Source organism: Miniopterus natalensis, chromosome 12, assembly GCF_054644295.1.
Source record: "Miniopterus natalensis isolate mMinNat1 chromosome 12, mMinNat1.hap1, whole genome shotgun sequence".
NCBI lineage: Eukaryota > Metazoa > Chordata > Mammalia > Chiroptera > Miniopteridae > Miniopterus > Miniopterus natalensis.
Genome location: NC_142092.1, coordinates 46,096,678 through 46,119,783, shown reverse-complemented (window position 1 = coordinate 46,119,783; position 23,106 = coordinate 46,096,678). Strand labels below are relative to the sequence as shown.

At 41.8% G+C, this 23,106-nt stretch overlaps 3 protein-coding genes across 3 annotated transcripts in view; 2 read left to right on the top strand and 1 right to left on the bottom strand.

Annotated features, from left to right (window-relative positions):
• Positions 1-768: 768 nt before the first annotated feature.
• Positions 769-1,487, bottom strand: TZMP1 (transition zone microprotein 1). Its single transcript, XM_087822741.1, has 2 exons — positions 1,339-1,487; positions 769-991 (listed from the first exon to the last, which is right to left on the bottom strand). The coding sequence occupies exons 1-2, from the start codon at positions 1,381-1,383 to the stop codon at positions 878-880; spliced, it is 159 nt and encodes a 52-aa protein (XP_087678867.1). The 5' UTR covers positions 1,384-1,487; the 3' UTR covers positions 769-877.
• On the top strand, positions 1,234-11,375 carry TOPORS (TOP1 binding arginine/serine rich protein, E3 ubiquitin ligase). The gene is made up of 3 exons (XM_016222982.2): positions 1,234-1,384; positions 2,882-3,076; positions 7,844-11,375. Exons 1-3 carry the CDS (start codon positions 1,382-1,384, stop codon positions 10,772-10,774), a joined length of 3,129 nt encoding a protein of 1,042 aa, XP_016078468.2. The 5' UTR covers positions 1,234-1,381; the 3' UTR covers positions 10,775-11,375.
• Positions 11,376-19,042: 7,667 nt separating this feature from the next.
• The window catches only part of RIGI (RNA sensor RIG-I), a 35,616-nt gene continuing 31,552 nt past the window's right edge, over positions 19,043-23,106 (top strand). Inside the window, exon 1 of the mRNA XM_016222983.2 lies at positions 19,043-19,148. Within this exon, the coding sequence (XP_016078469.2) occupies positions 19,043-19,148 (106 nt within the window). The remainder of the gene's footprint in view (positions 19,149-23,106) is intronic.

The following is a 23,106-nucleotide window of genomic DNA, read 5'->3' as shown; positions in this document are numbered from 1 at the left end:
CTTTATTGATTTCAGAGAGAGGAAGGGAGAGAGGGAGAGTGAGTTAGAAACATCAGTGATGAGAGTCATTGATCAGCTGCCTCCTGCAAGCCCCCACTGGGGATCGAGCCCACAACAGGGGCATGTGCCCTGACCAGGAACCAAACCAGATCTCTTGGATCCTAGGTGGATGCTCAACCGTTGAGCCACGCCTGGCCGGGCTTCCTGACCATTTTTTTGTTTGTTTGTTTTGTTCTTTTTAAAAATATATCTTTATTGATTTCGGGGAGAGGAAAGGAGAGGGAGAGAGAGAGATAGAAACATCAATGATGAGAGAGTCACTGATCGAGCCCGCAACCCAGGCATGTGCCCTGACCGGGAATCGAACCCTGATTGCGTAGATCCTAGGTCGATGCTCAACCGCTGAGCCATGCCCAGCCGGGCCCTGACCATTCTTGATTTGGAAAACAAGACATAGAAAAATAGTCACATGATAGGTTTTCTTTTTTCTTACATAGTACTTAATCTAGTCTGTTGTGTAGGTATGCAACAGAATGAAATGTTGCAATAAATAGACTAGAAATTCCACACACTTTTGTTTTAACGGTGGCTTTTTTGAGGCATTTTAAAAGAGGTATTTTAGAAACTCTAAGTTGAAAAGCATATGTCATTCCATATACGATCTGATACTCAAAGGCATCAGGTCTGGGTTGCTTTGTTATATGAGAATTTAAAAGTATTTGACAAGTTAGCATGTTAGCGGTTTATTATAAAGGACTATGCAAAAAAATTTTTGGAAACTTTGTATTATGGATTTTACTTTAAATCTAGACGTGTCAGATAAGCATGAGATAAAGAAGCATTTGCATAGAATAAAATCTAGAAGAATTACAAATTTTCATTCATTCTCGAAGATTTTGTCTGGGTATTTCTTCCTTAGCTGTCGTCGAGCAGCTACTGTCGATGCATAGATGACATATCCCCAGGAAAGTAATACGATCGCGAGGAGCAACTAAAAAAGTAAATAAATGAAAATGAAAGAGGGAGTAAAAGCGAAAAACTTAACTGAGTAGTACCGCCTTCCTGCCCCGCCCCCCCACTGGTTGCCAAGTACGTTGCTAAGGTGGAAGTTACAGCGACAAACGAATAAATGGAATTCCGGAGGCGAGTCCGCCCAACTGTCCTTACGTAAGGAGCGGAAGAGCGTGTCCTCCAGGAAGAGGCGGAGTCGAGAGGAGGGAGTGAAATGCTTGATTCAGGAATGGGTTTGAGAGTTTCTGGGGGCTGAAGAAATACGGGGCCTTCCGCCCGCCAGCCTAGGGAGTAGACACCGTAGAGCTCGCCCGACCGCGGACCTACCACTGAATAAATCCAGTCCAGGGTGCGGCGACTCACTGGCTTCATGGTAAGGAGGCTACGGCGCTCCGCCGGAACGGCCTGGACCCGCAGGCCCTAGAGTAACCTCCGGGGCGGCGGCTGTCGGGCTGCGGCGGCGGCGGCGGCCATCTTACATCCGGGCACGAATGCCCGCCCACTCGCCTCCAGGCGCGTTTCCCATCGCGGGGCCGGCCTCTTCCGCCCGGAGCTGGGGGCGGGCTTACGTGATCGCGGGCCTAGCCCGCCTTTCAGGGAGGGGATTAGACTAGAAAATGTTTTAAAATGGCCTTTTTTTTTTTTTGCCGCTTAGAGAGATAGGCGTACCTCGTTAACCGGTTCTTTCAGTTGCAGTGCAGTGTTAATGCAAGGTAATGTTCCGTCGTGTGCCTTTAAAAGTTTATTTGGAAAACTAATCTATGTGTTAAATATTACACCGGCGTCTAACGCTGAAAGAATTAACGTTTCCTCTCGCATCTATTCCCACATCATATTGATAGTCTTTCGTATAGTCATCGTTGGCTCAAACAATACCACCCACTTTTATGTAACAGTGACGAATCGTTGTGGGAATCCCTGATAACTGAGCCCTTCTTGAAGAAACAAAAGTCTTTCGTAACTCAGTGACTTGTTGATGTAAATGATAACTTCTGAGAAGAAATAACGTGGCACCAGTTCTCCGGCATAATGTACCTGCCAATCAACAAGTGTATGTTGAGCGTTTATTATGTGCTTAGAACGTTAGCACGTATCAAATGTTACGCTAAAGGACGACGGTTTGGCACGTGGCGGTTGTACCAAGTTCAGCTCTAGAATGTTTGGGACGCTCACATTTGAGGCCAGAGCGCAGGCTGCGGCAGTGGGCCGCTTTAGGCTCAGACGCTCTTTCACGGCACATCTCACATATCTTCTAAAAATAGGGTTTTAATTCTGATTTCGGGGGTGGGGAAGGGGGAAAGTAGGCTTGACAGAAAGCCGTTAAGTTTTGTGGAGATTTCAAGGCCATTTTATCAAGGTAATCCCTGTTTATCTCGACTGGAGTAGATCTTTCTCTCTGAAGACTATAGAATACTGGTTGGGTTCTGGCTTTGGATTCTATTCACGTCTCGGTGTTATTTCCTGGGAGGTAGTCACTTCACCTCTATGTAACTCAGTTCCTTTATATACTAGAGATAATTTTAGTAACCTCGCAAAGTTTGGGGAGGTTCAAATGAGACCAAGCTAGTTATCGTGTTTTCCTGGTAAGTTAGGAGCGACATTAAGCTTCTGCCTTTGTAACCCCAGAGATTAGTCGTAACGAAAGTAGCGATTTCTGCCTGGGAACGTCTAGTCGCTCCTGCACCTGGTACGCGGCGGGTGCGCTGCTAAGGGCCGAGCGCACTAAGCTCCGCCCTCAATCCCGGCGCCCTTCTGCGCAGGCGTCACGCAGGCCGGGTGTTTTGTTTTGACGCGCCCGGAGCCTCTGGGTGGGTGTTGCTCCTACCGCCGCCTCCAAGCTACCATTGGTGATGAGCGCTTTACGTCACAGGGGTCGCAACAGCCGCCGGGGTCTCCGCTGTCTCGCGAGGAGGGTGAAGCGCCCCCGCATGCTCCCGCTCCGGAGGGCCCGCGGAGAAGTCGCCGGGTACGCCTTCGCGGATCCTGCCGTCACCGACCTGGCTTCCTGGGCCGCCGGGAGCTTGCCACCAGTGCCCCAGCCCGGCACTCGCCGACCTTCTCCGAGGTGAGTGAGATCGGGAACAATGGGGCGCGGGGGTCGGAAGGGCTGGCCGAGCTGGAGTTCCCGTCTAGAGGGAGGTCCATAGAGTAGGGAACTGAGAGGCCGTCCGGGCCCCCGGCGGGCAGACGGCACCTGCGGCGCACCTGTGGATTTGCCCGGGTGGGCGGAAGAGGGCTGCGTTTCCAAGGAGCGCTGCGGGTAGGGGGGCTGCGCGAGCCTACCCGTGAACTGGAAAGACCTTGGTCTCCAGGGAGGAGAAAATCCAACACGAAGCGAGTCTGAATCTTGGCATCTCCATTGTCAGAGGTGTGACCTTGGATGGATTCTCTGACCTCTCTGAGCCTGTCTGTAAAATGGGAATAACGATATTTTAGCTCATTGTGATTATGTAATGCACATGGTGGTTGTCTTAGATCCTGGTTGGTGTTGGTTCGCAACCCAAGGAAACGACTATCGCTGTGACTGTTGGAGCTGTCTGTGCCGTGTTGTATACACTGTGGGCTGGGCTCATTCATTCAGTCTGTGTAGCTTTCCTCGTGGGCTGCAGATTCATTCCTATACTGGAAGGGGGCAGTGCTGAGATGAGGCAAACAGTGATTTAAGGGGAAAAGTGAATAGAAGTTTTGGTAGGTGATTTTCAACATTAAGTTAAGAAAGAGCTACCCAAGATTTAAGTTAATAGGTGGTGGTGGGGGGGGGGGTTGGTTTTAGTCAGTGGCATGAAAAACTAGATAGTCAGCTGAAACAAGCATGCTTGTCTGGAATGGGTGGCTTTAGAAGGGAAAGATTCCCGAGCGCTTCTTTTTATTGCTGGAATTGGAATTAAATTTTATAGGATCTGGTCAGTAGATCCTATGTCTTCCATGTGATCTTTTGGAATTTATTAAATTGCAGTTCAGAGAGGTACAGTGATTTCTTTAAGGTCACAAGAGGTAGAACCCAGGTTATTTTAAATCCTTTGGGTATATTTCTAATTTATCCACTTATGAACCCTTTTTAACTACTTTGCTTAGATATATTAAGTACAATAATGTTAAGTACAAAGATAAGTCGTTTTAGACTGTCATCTCTCTGGACCCTTTATAACAAGTTATCGGTGATGAAAACTACCAGAAGTAACTTTATTTTCACATAACATAGGGAAACGGTATTAATGTTTGCCAAACACTATCCTAAATGTTTTCGTGGAATGTATCCCTTCTTTTCAGGTAGGTACTGTTATTTAAGGTCTAAAAAAATTAAATAACTTCTTTCAGATCACACAGCTATTAAGTGGTTTTGATTCTCAGCCCTGGCTCTGCATTAAAATATCACTCCAAATGTAATATGAAGATTTGGGAAGGGAAGGATTGGCTTAATCAGTTTATCCTAAAGATGGTAAACTTTATTTAGAATTTTAGAGGCAGTTAAGGAAATGGGATCATTCCTCATTCTCTGAGTGGGGAAATGAATTTGAAGTCCTAATTCCTAGAGAGCTAGAGAAACCTTTATCACAAACTTCTAGAACCCAAAGCACTAAATTTACCCTCATGTCCACCTTGGCTTTCTAAACCCAGAACTCCTCCTACAGAATCTTTATCTCTAGCCATCCCTGTTTTATGCCTTACTTTGTGTTTTTTAAACAGCTTTGTTTCATTCATAAAGTTCACCTGTTAAATATATATAATTCAATAGTTTTTAGTATATTTGCAGAGTGCAACCATGATCAAATTGAATATTTTCATCATCCCAGAAAGAAACCTTATCCCTCTCCCAACCCCCAGCAACCACCAATCTACAGAGGTGGGCAAAAGTAGGTTTACAGTTGTGAGTACATGAAACAGTTTATTCTTGTATTATTTATTAATTATTGTATTATTTTCCATACGAACAATTGTAAACCTACTTTTGCCTAACCCTGTATTTTCCATCTATAGATTTGCCTATTCTGGACATTTTATAAAGATGGCATCATACATGTGGTCTTTTTGTGGCTGATTTTTTTATTTATTTAGCATAATGAAAAGGTTCATCCATGTTGTAGCATGTATCAATACTTCATTCCTTTTTATTGCCAAATATTCCATTGTATGGATATATACCACATCTTATCTATCCTCCTCAGTTGATGGACATTTAGGTTATTTCTGCTTTTGAGTTTGTGTGACAAATGCTGCTATAATATTCGCTTACCAGGTTTTGTGTGGACATACTTTTTCATTTCTCTTGAACAGATAGGTGTAAGATTGCTATGTCATATGGTAATTCTACTTTGTATCTTAGCAAATATTTAAATTTTAGTACTATTGAGTGATGATTTTGAAGAAGTAAATTCCTAATTTGATGATTTGTATTCATTACCATTGTTTGGTGTTTTGGATGAATGCCATTCTTTGTAGCTGCTGATAGATGTTTCTCTCTCTAAAAGTCAATAAAAAATAAGAATCAACCGATGAATGCATAAATAAGTGGAACAACAAATAGATGTTTCTCCTTCTCTCTAAAATCAATAAGTAAAAAATTAAAACAGGCCCAGCTGGGTGTGGCTCAGAGGTTGAGCATCGACCTAGGATCCAGGAGATTGCGGTTTGATTCCGAGTCAGGGCACATGACCTGGTTGCAGGCTCAATCCCCAATTGGAGGCATGCAGGAGGCAGCCAATCAATGAGGACTCTCATCATTGATGTTTCATCTCTCTCCCTCTCCCTTCCTATCTCTGAAATCAAAGGTATATTTAAAGAAAAAAAAGTTAAAACAAATGTGTTAACTTGAAATTCACAGGTCTTTTTAAAAGTCTAATAATCCTTTCATTATATAGATGGACTAAACTAAGTCCACAGTTAATGTGGATTTTTCTAGTTTACAGAGTTAGTTTTAAGTGGCACCTGGTCTTCAGTCCAGCTTTTCTGATAACCTCTCTAGTTCCCTCTCTGCTCTTCACTCCTTCCCTTAACACATGCACGCTGTCTCTTATCCTAAAGATTTTTATTTACTTATTTAATTTTTTTCCTGATTAGGAGAATAAAAAATAGAAGCAGAAGGAATGCTGAGAAATTTATATAATATTAAGGTTTCAAAGTTTATGTTAACAAGAAAACAATTGGTGTTTTATATTTATCATTCTGTTCTCTTAAGGATAGTGGTGATTTTTGCATTTCCACTGTAGAAAATAGAAGACTAGAAATAGTTGGATCCCTTGAAGAAAATTGTTCAGCATTGAGTCCCTACTAAGTTACTACTCTCAGAAAGTTAAGATGCCCTGGATGAGCAAGTTTAATTTGAAATCTAAGATGAAATACTTCACAATCTTAAATTTTTGTTGTGGGTTTTGTTTTTGTTAGAGCTTGATATAACCAATGAGTCTGTTATTTAGAAAGTTACAGTTTTATTATTTGACTAATATGACTGGCTGACTAGTGGTGGGACTTCCTGAATAGAGGAGGTAGAGAAAGATGAATAATAGGTTCAGGAAAACATAAAGGAAGAAACTAGTATTTAATATGTATAAAATGATTAGTGTAAATGCAGCTAAAGAGGGATTTTATAAAATAAAGCTAAAATGCAAACTAGGTATCAGCTCTGGCTAATTCATTTTGTAAGTTATGGGTAATATAAACTGATGAATTTAAAGAAAACAAAACTAATCTTTAAGATTTTAGTGATCTTTGTGGAAAAGATAATAAGGGAAAGGGACTGAAAGGATAATTCAAGATTTATAGCTGACTTTGGATTAATAGAAAGGCTAAGAGGCTTTTTAAGGGGATTGAAAGGAATCAGTGATGAACTGACTATAAGAGCGTAGTAACAATAGTGTAGTAATAAAAATGAGAGCAGCTAACATTTAGTGAGCATTTGCTGTTAGCCACGCACTGCCCTTGAGTGCTTTCACATTTAGTATTTCACTTAATTTTCACGGAAAGTCCTTTTTGTGTTTGAAAGGTTCTTTCACTAAAAACCACAGAATTGGTTTAAACAAGTAAACTTTCTGGTATGCAAATTATTACACTAACTTTTTTTTTAAGTCAAGTATAGTTGACAAACAATATTATGTTAGTTTCAGGTGTACAATATAGTAATTCAACATTTGTGTTCACCACAATAAGTCTAGTAACCACCTGTCACCATAGAAGGTTATTACTAAAGCTCTTTTTAAAGGTGCATATATAACACCACAAATAAAGCAAATCAGTAGTCTATATTATTTGGGGCATGTATATGAAAGATATAAAACCATACAGAGAAATAACACCAACTGAGGACTGATGTTTTGGAGTTTTTGTTTGTTCTCTAAAGGAGGATAGGAGGGTATCTTTAAAAATCTGGATTAACCATGAGAAAATGTTAAATCTGAGTGGTGGATACATGTATACTCAGAATATTTTTCTTTGTACCTTTTTGTATATATCAAATATTTCTCTCAAGTTATTTTTAAAAAGAATAGTAGAATATTATATAATACTTGAGAGCTTACTATGTATTAGGTCCCTTTTCTAGGGGCTTTTTACATCTTCACAAACCCTGTGAGGCAGTGATCTACAGATGAAATTAAAGCATAGGGAATAGTAACTTACGCAGTCACACTACTGGTATGGAACCAGGTTTCAAACTCGGGAAATTTGTTTTTTGAGCTTGTGCTTATGTACTGCGTTACTAGGCGACATTGCCCCTTTATATTACAAAGATAATGAACTGGTTTCACCAAAGTGTGTTTCAGAGTCATTATTTGTATTTTTTTCAAGTTTACTCATTTCTCTTTTACCAGGTTACTGATGTAAATTTTTCCTTTTACAGGTAATGGCATCAGCAGCTAAGGAATTTAAAATGGACAACTTTTCACCTAAAGCTGGCACTAGCAAATTGCAACAGACAGTACCCGCTGATGCATCTCCTGATTCTAAGTGTCCTATTTGCTTGGATAGATTTGATAATGTGTCTTACTTAGATCGCTGTTTACACAAGTTCTGTTTTCGCTGTGTACAGGAGTGGTCTAAAAACAAAGCTGAATGTCCACTATGTAAACAGCCCTTTGATTCTATTTTCCATTCTGTGAGGGCAGAAGATGACTTCAAAGAGTACGTCCTGAGGCCTTCATATAATGGTTCTTTTGCTACCCCTGATGGTCGACGATTTCGCTATCGTACAACTATGACAAGAGAGCGAAATGCTTCAGTTTATTCACCCAGTAGTACCATAAATAGAAGAACAACAACTCCACCAGATAGTGGAGTACTCTTTGAAGGGTTAGGCATTTCATCAAGACCTAGAGATGGTGAAATTTCTCAACTTATGAGACAGATTCCAAGGAGGCCAACTTCTACAGATGAAAGATCTTTGCGGAAAATTCAAGAACAGGATATTATTAATTTTAGGAGAACTCTTTATCGAGCTGGTGCTCGCGTTAGAAATATTGAAGATGGTGGTCGCTACAGGGATATTTCAGCTGAATTTTTCCGTAGAAATCCAGCTTGTCTCCACAGATTGGTCCCCTGGTTAAAACGCGAACTTACAGTTCTTTTTGGAGCTCATGGATCTTTAGTGAATATAGTGCAGCACATCATCATGAGTAATGTTACTCGCTATGACTTGGAGAGTCAGGCATTTGTGTCTGATTTAAGGCCATTTTTACTTAACCGGACTGAGCATTTTATACATGAATTCATCAGTTTTGCTCGATCTCCTTTTAACATGGCAGCCTTTGATCAACATGCTAATTATGATTGCCCTGCTCCTTCCTATGAAGAAGGTAGCCATTCTGATTCTTCAGTCATAACAATATCTCCAGATGAAGCTGAGACCCAAGAGATGGATATGAATGTAGCCACTGTTAGTCGGGCACCATGGGATGATGAGACTCCAGGGCCATCTTACTCAAGCTCAGAGCAAGTACATGCTGTCATGTCTTCCCTTTTAAATACTTCTGATAGTTCAGATGAAGAACTTGTAGCCGGAAGAGCCATGTCTCAGATACAAGGAGTACAAACCAATGAGGACCTAAATAATGACAGTGATTCTTCTTCAGATAATTGTGTCATTGTTGGGTTTGTTAAACCACTAGCTGAGAGGACCCCAGAACTTGTTGAACTGTCCTCAGACTCTGAGGAGTTAGGCTCCTATGAGAAAATGGAGACTGTGAAGACGCAAGAACAAGAGCAATCTTACAGTTCTGGTGATAGTGATGTTAGTAGATGTTCATCTCCACGCTCTGTCCTTGGAAAGGATGAGCAAATAAATAAAGGTCATTGTGATTCTGGTACAAGAATCAAATCTAAGAAGGAAGAGAAACGATCTACATCATTGTCCTCTCCCAGAGACCTGAGCTCATCTGTCAGAGGAGACAGAGTATATTCCCCATATAACCACAGACACAGAAGGAGGGGAAGATCTAGAAGTTCAGATTCACGTTCCCAGAGTAGAAGTGGGCATGATCAGAAGAATCATAAAAAGCATCATGGGAAGAAAAGAATCAAAAGAAAACGATCCAGAAGCAGGGAGAGTAGTAAGCCTGGAAACAGAAGAGACAAAAAAAGATCGAGAACTAGAGATAGTAGTTGGTCAAGAAAAAGCCAAACTCTTTCTCTAAGTAGTGAAAGCACAAGCAGATCAAGATCTCGTAGCAGTGATCATGGTAAAAGAAGATCGCGGAGCAGAACTAAAGATCATTATTATCTAAAGAATAATTATGGAAGCAGATATAAGTGGGAGTATACTTACTACAGTAGAAACAAGGATAGAGATGGCTATGAGTCATCTTACAGGAGGAGAACTCTGTCTAGAGCTCATTATTCCAGACAATCTTCAAGTCCAGAATTTAGAATTCAGTCCTTTTCTGAAAGAACAAATGCTAGGAAAAGAAATAATCACAGTGAAAGGAAATATTACTACTATGAAAGGCACAGGTCAAGGAGCCTATCTAGCAATAGGTCGAAGACTGCATCTACAGGGCCTGACCGGGTGAGAAATGAAAAGCCTGGAGGGAAACGAAAATACAAGACACGGCATTTGGAGGGTTCTAACGAAGTGGCTCAACCATCTCGTGAGTTTACTTCTAAAGTAAAGGAAGGTCATTGCCAAAAATCTTCATCAAAATTGGGTGGAAATTATAAAAATGAGAGTGACAGTTTTTCAGATAGCCGATCATCAGACAGAGAGACAAAACACAAGAAGAGGAAAAGGAGGACCCGGAGCCTAAGTGTAGAGATAATTTATGAAGGGAAAGCTACCGATACAACTAGACATCACAAAAAGAAAAAGAAGAAGCATAAGAAGAAGCATAAGAAGCACCATGGAGATAATGCTTCACGTTCCCCAGTGGTAATTACCATCGACAGTGACAGTGATAAGGATTCTGGAGTAAAGGAGGGTGGAGAATGTGACAGTGCTGGCCCTCACGGCCCTCTACACAGTCAGTTTTTGGCTCCTTTGGAAACATTTGAAACTGAAGATATAGTTACAATAGAAGACGAAATTGGTGTTCTCGACAAAGAGGGTGATATTACCACACTTAGCAACTTAAGTAATGCCAACAAAGCTGTAGATAATATTCCACTCCAGCCAGCTTCAGTTGAACAAACTCTTGATGTAAGAGAAGAGAGCACCTTTGCTGCTGATTTGGAGAACCAGCCCAGTAATGTGTGTATTCACACTGAGCCATCAAGGCAATTGTCATCTCCACGGACATCATTAATGTCAGTATGTTTTGGTAGAGACCATGACATGTTTTAAAACTGCCAAAGCATCTCACTGAGAATTCTGATAGTATAAAAAGAAGAAGAAAAAGGAACAGTGTCATCTACTGAAATCTATATAAAGATGACTTTTGGTGAAAACTCCTTTCCCCCTTAAAAATATTTTGTGATTGTTTTTTTATGTTAAAAATTTGTAAAATTTATTTGTTCAAAAAGTATGTCTCACACTCAGAAATATGCACTTTTAAGTGAAAATGTTATTGCTAGCAGTTTATTTAAAACTTGGGATCCTTTTTAAATAAAAATATATAATTTTAGAAGTTATTTCATAAAGCCATATGGTATTGACATTTTTAAAGTAGTCAATGAGTATTTTTGAAATTTTTTTTTGAGAGTTATTCTGGAAATGTGTTATACGCTAGGAGAATCTGTTTAGATAGTCTTTATTTTTTTTCTTAAAAATTTGTATGATTCAAAACCATTACTTCAGGTTAAATTGAGATGTTTTAATCTGCACAGTTTGTCTTCTGCCAAAAGGTTTAAATATTTCCTTTATATACTTGTTTATCTGATCTGCCAGTAAAAAAATGTATAATCAACAAAAGAAAAAAATAAAACAGTAACACTTTAAACAAGAATCCAGAAATTTTCCTATATAGTGCTGATAAATTTCTCAAGTTAAATTATTTTAGTGAAAATAAGGATATACTTGTGTCACAAGTACTGAATTTCAGGTGAGCTGCATTTCAGTTTTAATTATCTTAGCTCTTTAATCTGATTTTGAAGAGTATATTATTTGCCTTCTGTCTTCAGAAAAATGCAGTTATGTAGCATTAAGCTTACTAAAAACAAATGAAAAACCTTTGCCACACTTCTACATTGGTGGTTCTTATACACAAAGTGGCTATATTTATGTATTATCCTGTTTTGGAGATAAAAATTGCTCTAGATCTACAGTCTGACGTAGGATTGCGAGTGAGCAGCAGAACTTGGGTTAAATCTAAATTTAGCCTTCAATTTGCCTTGCTACCATGTTCATTCTTTGTTAACAGAAATTGGAATACCTGCTGCGATACGTGTGTACACGCGCGCATGTGTGTGTATATGTATATAACTGCGTTCTCTGGAGAGAGTACAGTTTACTATAAAAGCATACAATGGGGGTCTAATCTCAGGTGGAAGTGATGGTTGAATTGAAATCCAGAAAACAGGTAGGTGTAGAGTTGTTGTTATCAAAGGAAAAGATGTGTAAAGATCCAAAGGCAAAAGGGAAGCTTGAAATAGTCCAAGAACTAAAAGAAGACAGGGTTACCCAAAGGACAAAGACTGTAGGAAACTGGCTTCAAATGACAATCTAAAGTTGATGTTGATAATTTTTAGTAAGTTCAGAAATTGATAAACTGGAAGACTAGTTGATCAAGGAACATACTTTAAAATTATGAAATAACGTTATAGTTATTAAGTATTAAGAATGCTGTTTTATTTATTTGATCTATTTTTTTTTTAAGTTTATCTTTATTGTTGAGAATATTACAGATGTCCCCTTTTTTATCCCCATGGATTCCCTCCACCCCGCATCCATCCCACTCCCAGGCTCTCCCCATACCAATGTCTGTGTCCGTGGGTTATGCTTATAAACATTTAAGTTCTTTGATTAATCTCTCCCCACCCACTCACCACTCCCCACCTTCCCTATAAGATCCCTCAGTCTATTCCATGCTTCTGTGTCTCTGGATCCACTTTGTTCATCAGTTTATTTTATTATATTCCACGTATAAGTGAGATCCTGTACTTGTCTTTCTCTGACTGGCTTATTTCACTTAGCCTAATACTTTCTAGTCCCCTCCTTGCTGTGCCAAAGGATAAAAGATCCTTCTTCTTTTTTTTTTTTTTTTTTAATATATCTTTATTGATTTCAGAGAGAGGAAGGGAGAGGGAGAGAGATAGAAACATCAATGATGAGAGAGTCATTGATGGGCTGCAGCCCACAACCCGGGCATGTGCCCTGACCGGGAATCAAACCCCAATCTCCTGGATCCGAGGTCGATGCTCAGCCGCTGAGCCACGCTCGGCTGGGCAAAGATCCTTCTTTTTTACACTGCATAGTATTCCATGGTGTAAATGTGCCACAGCTTTTTTACCCACTCATCTACTCATGGGCACTTGGGCTGTTTCCAGATCTTAGCTATTGTGGATTGCGCTGCTATGAACATAGGGGTGCATAACTTCTTTGTGATTGGTGTTTTGGGTTCCTTAGGATATATTCCTAGAAGTGGGATCACTGGGTCAAATGGCAGGTCAATTTTTAATCTTTTGAGCAAACTCCGTACTGCTTTCCATAGTGGCTGCACCAGTCTGCATTCCCACCAGCAGTGTACTACGGTGCCCTTTTCTCCACACCCTCGCCAGCACCTGTTTGTGGATTTGTTGATGGCAGCCATTCTGACAGGTGGGAAGTGATACCTCATTGTGGTTTTAATTTGCATCTCTCTGATGATTAGTGACGTTGAACAGTTTTTCATGTCTCTCAGCCATTTGTATGTCCTCTTTGGAGAAGTGTCTATTTATAAAAGAATGCTGTTTTGTTCCAGATTCTGATTTTACATGATGTTTTCAGTTAAACACAATGAAAACCTATCATAGTACATGGTACCATCACATCATCTTATGTATTCAAGCCCCAAGTTTCCAAATCTTTGATTCTTCTCAGTCCTTCAGCCCCCTCAATCACCAAATCCTGTTCACTAAATATTTTTCTGGTATCTCTGATGTGCCTGTCCCATCAGCCAGTCTAGGCAGCCCTGGCATCTCACCTGTACCACCATAATAGGCCTGCCTCCATCCTATTGCTATATATCCACCCCTTTACCTCTGTCCATTCTTGGTGTAGCATTTAAAATACGTTTTAATTTTTTTCATTTTATTTCCTTAAAATCCTTTAATAACTTCCTCTTATTAGAATATTTACTACAAGCAAACAATCCAATATAATATGGTTTACATATCTGCCTAAACATGTTCCAGTCCATCTTGAGCATTTCTCACCTTTATGCTCTGACCGCACGAGGCTGCTTCAGGTCTATGGAGGTGCTGCTTCCTACTGATCCTGAGCCTTCATACATGGCATTTTTCTTCTGGGAACTGAACTCCATCCTGGCTAAACTAGGTTTTTGTTCAAAGTGTGCCTCCTCTTCCTCCTCCTAGTGTTCCCCTCATTACTTGCTCTCTCAACCCTGGACTCCTTCAGAGCATGTATCACAAATTGCAATTGGTTACTAAATGTTACCAGTCTTCAAGTTCTTTGGCAACTCGTGTATGTGTATGTGTGTGTGTGTGTGTATGTGTATGTGTATGTGTACTGCTGTATCCCTTCTCTGTTGTCTTTCACATATGGAAGAGTTTACAGCACTGACTGAATGGATGAACAGGTGCTAGAGATTTTTTTAATCCTCACCTGAGGATATTTTTTTCATTGCTTTTCAGAGGGTGGAGGGGGGAGAGAGAAACATTGATGTGCGAGAGGCACATCAGTTGGTTGTCCCCCGCACACACCCCGGCCAGGGCTTGGGAGCCTGCAACTGAGGTACGTGCCCTTGGCCGGAATCGAATGCAGGACCCTTCAGTCCATGGGCCGATGCTCTAACCACTTAGCAAATCCAGCTAGGGTGGTGATAGAGATTTTTAAAAATTAACTAAGACCTGTTTTTTGTTTCTAGGGAGCTCCACTGTAAGCTTGTAGCTTAATACTATTGTTCATCTGAATTCAGGTCCATGAGATATTTTATCTCAGATTCAATGTTTTTTGTGACTTTGTTTTCCTTGTATAAAGGAAATGCAACCAAGCATTTGCACTTGTTCATACGTTAATCCTCAGGTTCATGCCTGGAGAATTTTTTACACTTTTTCTTCCTAGTCTAAGGTTCAACCTCAGCCCTTGGGGGAGCCCATCTAAGGGCTTCCCTAACCTATCGAATTTGTAGCAGTGATGGGCAGTGTATAGAGGGGCAAGGATTTATTTATGCAAGGTAAGCTTACGTCCCATACTTATTGGGAATTCTTCCATCATGGGGAATAATGCAGTCCCCTGCTAGCATGGGCTGTGGACACCCTGAGTCAGCCAGTAGTACAATCCTGGACTTGATAAATTTTTCAGAAGGTGCTTTAGGCTGCTAGAAACCGCATATAACCTGGTTTGGGTCGTCACCAGCCCCGTTGTCCCCAACAATGGCAGCAGAGATGGGAAGTACAGGGAGAGGGCTTCTTCCTCACAAACTGGATTCCATCAGGATTCAGAGCATGGGTCTGTTTGTAACATTCAGCTTATTAGACCTATGTACAGTTGACACGTTAGCTGATTAAATTACTATGATAACCCAGCCGGAGTGGCTCAGTGTCATCCTGTGCACTCAAAGGTTGCCGGTTAGATTCCTGGTCAGGGCACACACCTGGGTTGTGGGTTCAATTCCCATTTAGGGTATGGGCCATGCATACTCTTGTATAGTTGGTTTTTTTTCTACAACACTTTTTAAATGTTACAATTTTTAGCTTGTGGCCTGTATAAAAACAAGCCATGTGCCAGATTTGTCCTGCAAACAAGAGTTTGCTAACCTATTACCTAGCAAGACCTCAGTCTGGATGAACTGAGCTCATCAGTTGTGCCAATATACTAAGTGTTCTTGGAGGAGATCAACAACTGTAGATCAGTGTCACCCTAAAAACAATCAGCCTCAATTCATATGTTATACCTTAGCAGGCAAGTTTCTTTAGTATTGCTCATTGGTATAATGAATGGCTATTTCCCACCTTTTCCTCCTCAAATCTCCCACTTCTCTCTACCACACAATGTTTCATATTGGCTGGGCAGTTCTGGTCACCACCAAGCTCAGGCAAACACAAACCCTGCGTGTTTACCAAAAACAATACCTCTGGTACATTATTAGAGACACTGCCCAGTTGGTCTTGACAGGCTTTCTCATGTGTCTTCAGTCAGTTCGTAGGTCTGCTGATCTAGGATGGCCTAGGCTAGACTTACTGGGCTCTGGTCACTCCTGTTCCAGCATGTTAGCCTGAACCTGTTTAGGTGGTCACACAGGTCCAGGAGAGCGCAGAGTATGCAAAGTCTGAAGCCTGCGCTCAGAATTGACACCATCATTTCTTCATTCTGTTGCCTCTAGCAAAGTCATAGGCCAGGCAGATTCGGGGGGGGGGGGGGGGGGGGGAGGACACTGCACTGTTGACAGGAGGTGCTGCAAAGTTGCATTGTAAAGGTAAATACTGGGAAAAGTGAAGAACTGTGGTAATTTTTGTAATCAACCTACCACAAGGTCATCTCACCACTCAGTGGACAAAGCCCTCTTCCTCTAGGCCAGTGATTTTTAACCAGTGTACTCCAAGAATTTTTAAAACATGCAATACCTAACTCTAGTCAGGGGCACTGACCTCTCTTCCCTTAGATTGTCAATTAAAAAAATGACAGCCAGCACAATAGCTGTCCGGTGTGAATGAATCAAAATTATACCCTTTCTTGGTCAGATCAGCAAAAAAATATACCATTTTTTGATGTGCCTCAGAATTTTTGTATAATTTATGTGTGCCATGTGATGAAAAAGGTTGAAAATTGCTGCTCTAGGTCTTCTCAAACTTTCACATGCATCAGAACCATCTGGAAGGTCTGTTAAAACATTGCTTAGACATACCCCCAGTTTCTGATTCAGAAGGTCTGGCGTGCCAAGGAAATGCTTTTTAAATAGGTTTCTGAATGGTTCTGACATTGCTGGTCTGCAAACCACAGTTTGAGAACTACTCTAGACCAGTCCCTCCCAATGTGTTCTGGATTTCACTTACCCCCACTTTAATAACAATTTTGATTTTTCCTTTTTTCTTTCTCTTGTTTTTTAGTGACTTTGCTACTCAGAGTGAGGTTTGTGGACCAGCAACATCAGCCTCACCTGGGAGCTTGTTAAAAATGCAGTGTCTCAGGTTTATTGGGTCAGAATCTGCATTTAACAAGACCTGTGGGTGATTTATGTGCACATTGATGTTTATGCAGTACCGCCTGTGGATCATTTTCATCAGCAAGCGAGCACGCATGCTCATTTCCTCTTCAGTGTCCCATGTTAGTAGCTGGCACCACCATTCATGCAGCTACTCAGGTTAAGCAAATACAGCTCTTGATTCCTCCCTCACATATCCTGCATCTACTTCATGAGCAAGTTGTGCGGGATTTTAGGATTATATATCCTGTACTTCACTTCCACTGCTTTGATCCTAATCCAAGATGCCATGATCTCTCACTTGGACTAGTGTTGCAGCTTCTGACCTGGTCACCCTTGCCCCCTGCAGTTTGTTGTCCTCCAATCGTTCCCAGTGACCCTTTTAAAGCGAGATCATGTTATTCCCTATCTCAAAATCCTGCAATGGTTCCCATCATATTTCAGATCAAAACCAAAGTCCTTGCCCAGCTGGCATGGCTCAGTGGTTGAGCATCAACCTATGATCCTAGAGACAGTGGTTCGATTCCTGGTCAGGGCACATGCCCAGATGTAACGCTCGATCCCCAATAGGGGGCGTGCAGGAGGCAGCTGATCGATGTTTCTCTCGCATGGATGTTTCTATCTCCTCTCTAAAAATCAATAAAAACACATTAAAAATTTTAAAAAGAAGGGAGAGAAACATCGTTTTGAGAAACACTGACCAGCTGCTTCCCACATGGGCCCTGACTGGAGATCGAACCCACACCTGGGTATGTGCCCTGAGCCAGGGATCAAACCTGCCACTTTTTGGTCTACAGGACAGTACAACTGAGCCACACCTGCCAGGGCAAGACTTATACTCTTAAAACTATAAAATACTACTGAGAAATTATAGACAACAAAAAAATTCATGGATTAGAACTCAATATTAAGTGTCAATTCTCCCCATGGCCCTAATCAAAATCACAATCACCTGTGTGTGTGTGCGCGCAGGGAAAGGGACACAGTGAGGGTGGGGGGGAATTGACAACTGTATTCTATCATAATGAAATGCAAAGATCCAATATAATCTTTACAAAGTAGAATAAAGCAGTATCAGCAAATAGACAAATGGAACTGATTAGAGTTAAAAATAGATCCACACAATTTTTTTTTCACAAAGGTGATGGCTATTCAAGGGGAGAAGGAAAAATTTTCAACAAATGAAACCCTTTGTGCTGGATTAGAAGTACGGAAAAAATGAAACATTGACCTCTACCTCACACCACAACAAAATTAATTTGAGATTATCATAGACCCAAATGTCAAAACTAAAAACAAAGACTAAAAAAAAGAATACCTTAATGACCTAGGAGCAGGCAAAGATTTATTAGAGGACACAAAAAGCAGTGAATAGAAGAAAAAACTGATAAATTAGATTTCACCAAAATAAACGTTTGCTCAAGACACCTTTAAGAAAATGAAACATAAATCACATACTGGGAGAAGACATTTGGGATACATATATTTGACATTGGGCTTGTTTCCAGAATAAATAAACTTGTAAATCCATAGTACAAACAAAAACCACTCAGTCAGGCAAAAGATTGGAGCAAATGCTTCACACACACAAAGCTATAGAAGTGGCCAATAAGTACATGCGAAGGTGCCCAACATCATTAATTATTGAGGAATTAAAATTAAAACCACAAAACCTATAAAATTATCTAAATCTAAAAAAAAAAAAAAAAAACCACAATAATATACCATTTCACACTAACCAAGATAGCAAACAAAAACACCTGACCCGTGTGTGCATTTACTGGATGTGTACCTGGTGGAGCTCTCTTACTCCACCGGTGAGAATGCAAATGGTAAGGCTGTTTTGGAAAACACGCGGCCGTTTCCTGTAAAGTTAAACATCCACTTACCCTAGGACCCCACACGACCCGGGAGAAGCGCCTCCACTGCGCACGTTTTCCAAAACTCAGAACTGTACACTTCAAACCTGTGCACTTTATTGAAACAACGAAAGTTAAAATGAAAATCCAAAAAGCAATTCCCAGGGGGCCCCCTTCGGCCCCGCGGGGTCCGGGAGCGCCCGCAGGTGGGAAGAGCGGGCCGCCCGCCGGGAAGCGAAAGCCCCGGGGCGGGGGCGGGGAGGGCGCCCGCGCAGCCCGGCCCTGCCTCCCGCGCTGGTTGCAGTTTCGGTTTCCCCTCCGCTGTTGCGGTTTCCGGGGAAGCTCTGCCTCTCTGCGCGGGGACCTTTCGGAAGATCGCCGTCGGCTCGCGGCGGGCTCGGCGGGGCGCGGGGCGCGGGGCGCGGGCGCGGGGCGAGATCGCGGGAGCCGAGCATGACGGCCGAGCAGCGGCGGAACCTGCTGGCCTTCCGGGACTATGTCACCAAGATCCTGGACCCCACCTACGTCCTGAGCTACATGGCCCCCTGGTTTAAGGAGGGTGAGTGTCGGCGGCGGCGCCCGCCCCGGGGCAGGAAAGCAATTCAGGACGCGTTTTCCCTCGGTTTTCACCCCTTCTTTTAATCAATACGGGCAGGCTGCCGGGAACGCGGGGTTTGTGGCACGATGCCCACAACATTTTAGACTAGAGAGTGTCAGAGTTTGAGGGTGACCTTGGGGGTCCGGTGGGGAAACTGAGTCTCAGAGAGGTGAAATGACTTGCTGTAGGGGTGCACATCTGTATGGATTCAATGCTGAAACGAGTCGCTGTCCCTTTCATTTAGTTCCACTAATAGTTACATCTACTGTGTGTTCAGTTTTATGCTGACATCAGAGATTCAGAAGTAAGATACAGGCCCTCCTTTAAAATACTTTACATTTTGGAACTCATTCAAAGTTTCTCTCTTCTTGTGATTGTTGTAGTTTCTTACATAGAAAGTAGCCGATCCAATGGAATCTTTTTACCTTTTTAAAAACCAGGATAGAGTACCTATTAGAGTTTTACATTGTTGATGACTGATTAAAAATAAAGTGATGTTCTCTCTTGGGGGAAAAAAAAATACAGCCCACAGTTTTGGAAGTGGGACGTGGGTGAGGACAGATGTACACAAATGCTTACAAAACAGTGTCAGAGCTGCGAGGAAATCTATGCTTGCTCTGCTGTCACTTCCAAATAACTAGAAACTTGAGAGAACAAGACTTGGACCGAATGGCTTTAGGCTTTAATTCAGGTGTTTCCATCCAGCTTTTGAGACATGTGATGATGGATAATGGCCATTTGGTACATTTGTATTGAAGCGCTTTGTGCTGGAGGTGAGTGCAGGGAAGAAGGGAGGTGATGCCTGAAAGGAATTGGGATGAGAGAGTGGATCTGGCCATTCCTTTTCAGACTCCAGGTGCCTAAGTATCTTTCCCGATGTGAGGCAGTTTTTGGAAATTGCGTTAAAGCAGATGGGTAACTTTTCTAATTGTTCTGCAAAACCAAACCACAGGCTGTGGAGTGAGGAGTGAGAGGATACCACCAACAGTGAACCTCCACTTTCCACTTGTGCTCAGAGTGAAGCCACAAAATAACATCCTAATGACCACAGAGTAGCTTCTGCCCCTGAAGACTGTAAGCCTGTGCAGGACATTCTTTTAGAATTCCCTAGAATAAGTGAAACACTAACAAACTGGTGTAAATTCCATTCTTTCACACACTCATGTACTGATTCAAAAACAACTCATGGCCCGGCCGGGCGTGGCCCAGCGGTTGGGCATCGACCTAGGATCCAGGAGATCGAGGTACGATTCCGGGTCCCGGCCCATGCCCGGGTTGTGGGCTTGATCCCAGTTGGGGCGTGCAGGAGGCATTGTTCTGATACGTCGTGGTTGCGGGTTTGATGCCCTGTCAGGGCACATACAAGAGTCAACCAATGAATCATAGATAGGTGGAACAACACATTGATGTTTCTCTTTCTCCCTTCCACTCTCTCTAAAAATTAATAAATTTTTAAAATTAGAAGGCAGTGGGAGCTTCTCCATATCCTTATGCCCATACATTCCTATGTACAAACACAAATACACACCAGTATGTTTGAATTGCACCAGCAATATCCTCTATCTCTTTTATAATAATTCTTCTTTCCATGTGTTGGATATTGGGAAAGGAGCATTGAAGACATGCTTTTTCTGGAGAGCTTGCATGGTCACTGGGGTGCTGTAGGGCTTTATTGAGGTTATCCATGATGTTTAAGGTAGGCCTGGGTATGGGCTACAGATTTTTCTGTAATATCCCTTTCGAGTCAAAGCCTAACCCTATATGCTGGAGGGGCGCTGGGGGAGCAGAATTCTGAGAATTTATTTATCCATTCCTTCAGTAAGGTTTTCTGGACACGTTCATTAGCCAGGCACTCTGTTGATGATCAGAAAACAAAGAGGAAGACAGAAATGATTACAACATGTCCATGGTCATAGCCTAAGAGAGAAGACAGACCCTCAACAATTACAGCAGTACTTCGGTTTTTGAACATTTCAGAACTCGAACGGTCTTCTGGAAGATTACATTAGAAAACCGAGGTACCACTGTACCATAAACTGCAGTGTCAGTGCTCTAGTCAGGCATATAAAGAGACTGAGAAAGCACAGAAAAGAGATCAAGAAATTCTACCTTGGGAAGCTGAAGGTGGCATACATGCCATACATAGATGGACCTTGAAAACAGTATGCTAAGTGAAAGAACCGGGTCACAAAGCCTGCATATTGTATACCATTCATATGAAATGACCAAAATAGGCAAATCCTGAGAGACCTAACTAGATTATTAGTTGCCTGAGGCTAAGGGGAGGGTAAATGGGAAGTGACTACGAATGAATACAAGATTTCTTTGTACAGCAATGAAAATATACTAATGTCATTATTGGAGAAATTGGGGTGTGCTCATCCCCACTGGGTGCTGGGTGTGGGGTCCTTATGATATCTTGAGAAAAAGAATTTTCTGAGACTTGCACGGAAAGATGAATGATTTTTATTTGCATGAAATCACATTCCTGGATTTCCAAAGTCCCATTTCCCTTAGTTCAGTTATAGAAGAAGTGTACCTGGGGTTTCCATAGAGCTAGAAGCAAAGCCAGTGTCCAGAGTTTTCTTTCCATGGCTGAACCGGGTCCAGTTCAGCATCAGACTTACTGTAGTCCATTAGTTCGTTGTGTGTGGGGGGCCACGTGGCCATGGGTCATATGAGCAAGCACAAGGGAGCATGCCCTGAGCAATAAGCGTCCTAAGAGCATAAGAGGAACCAAGAGCCCAAGAGTTTCTTTGTTCGGGGAATTAAGTATTTCAAATTTCCAAGCACTTGCAGTGGCTACACCCATTCTCGCCAATGACCTGTTTCCCAGGTGTGACTGACAGGCAAGTACCTTCCTGATGTCGCCCCAGCTTTACTTGGCATGTGTCTATGCTCCTCCCTGTCTAGTTCCTTCCCCCAGCGATCTGTGGGGAATAGACCGGCGGCTCCCTGGGGAGTGTAAAACTAGCTCCCTGGTGAAGCTGCCCAAATGACATGCCTGTGATATTTGGCCTTCCCTTTGCTCCTTTCCTGTCATTAATAACTAATTACAACAGTCTCAGAATTAGATAGTGGTGATAGTTACAACTCCTAAAAACCATTGAATTTTATACTTTAAAAGGGTTAATTTTATTGTTGTCATGACTGAGCAGGAAGGCATTCCTTCCGTTCATTCGGCATACTTTCGTTGAGTGTCTGTTATCTGCTGTGTTCTTTTCTAACCTCTGAGAATGCAGTGATTGACCACCCAGGCATCTGGCTTACTCCCTTGGCATTTACATTCCGTTAACAGCAGGGGGGTAGAAAATTACCAAATGTCAGTTCCTGTGAAGGCAATGGTTTGGTTACCACCCCAGACATGGAGTTAGTGTACACAGTCAGTATGACAACCTACAGGTTGGTGGATAGTTTTTCTGCTACTTGGCCTCACTGTGTTTCTCTTTATCTCTCCTTGCTTTCTCTTTTCTGCCATATTGCCTACTATCTTAGCAAAAGCCTGGAAAAAGGACCATGAAAATATCTCTGTTTATTTCTATTTCTAACTCCGCTTGCTGAGTCCACTGTAATTGCTACTGGAGTGGTCCCGCCCTCACACTCTTAGTCCTGCAGTTAATTCAGACTTTTGAACAAGAGACTCAAAATGTTGGAGGAAACCTTTGTTTTTCCATCCAATCCAGTGTTACCATGACTTCTCCCTTGTTGTGGGAAACTTTTTCATACATCTTTAAGAAACTCCTTTTCTTTTTAATAATTTTTCAATTTTTCAACAGACTCTACATGACTGCTTCTGTATATCCTTGGTTATAGGACATCTCTTCAGCTAGACTTCAGGCGATTCTCAGTGATGGTTGTTCTGTAGTTTAGTTGTAATTTTGATGTGGTCACGGGAGGAGATGAATCCAGTGTTCCCAGT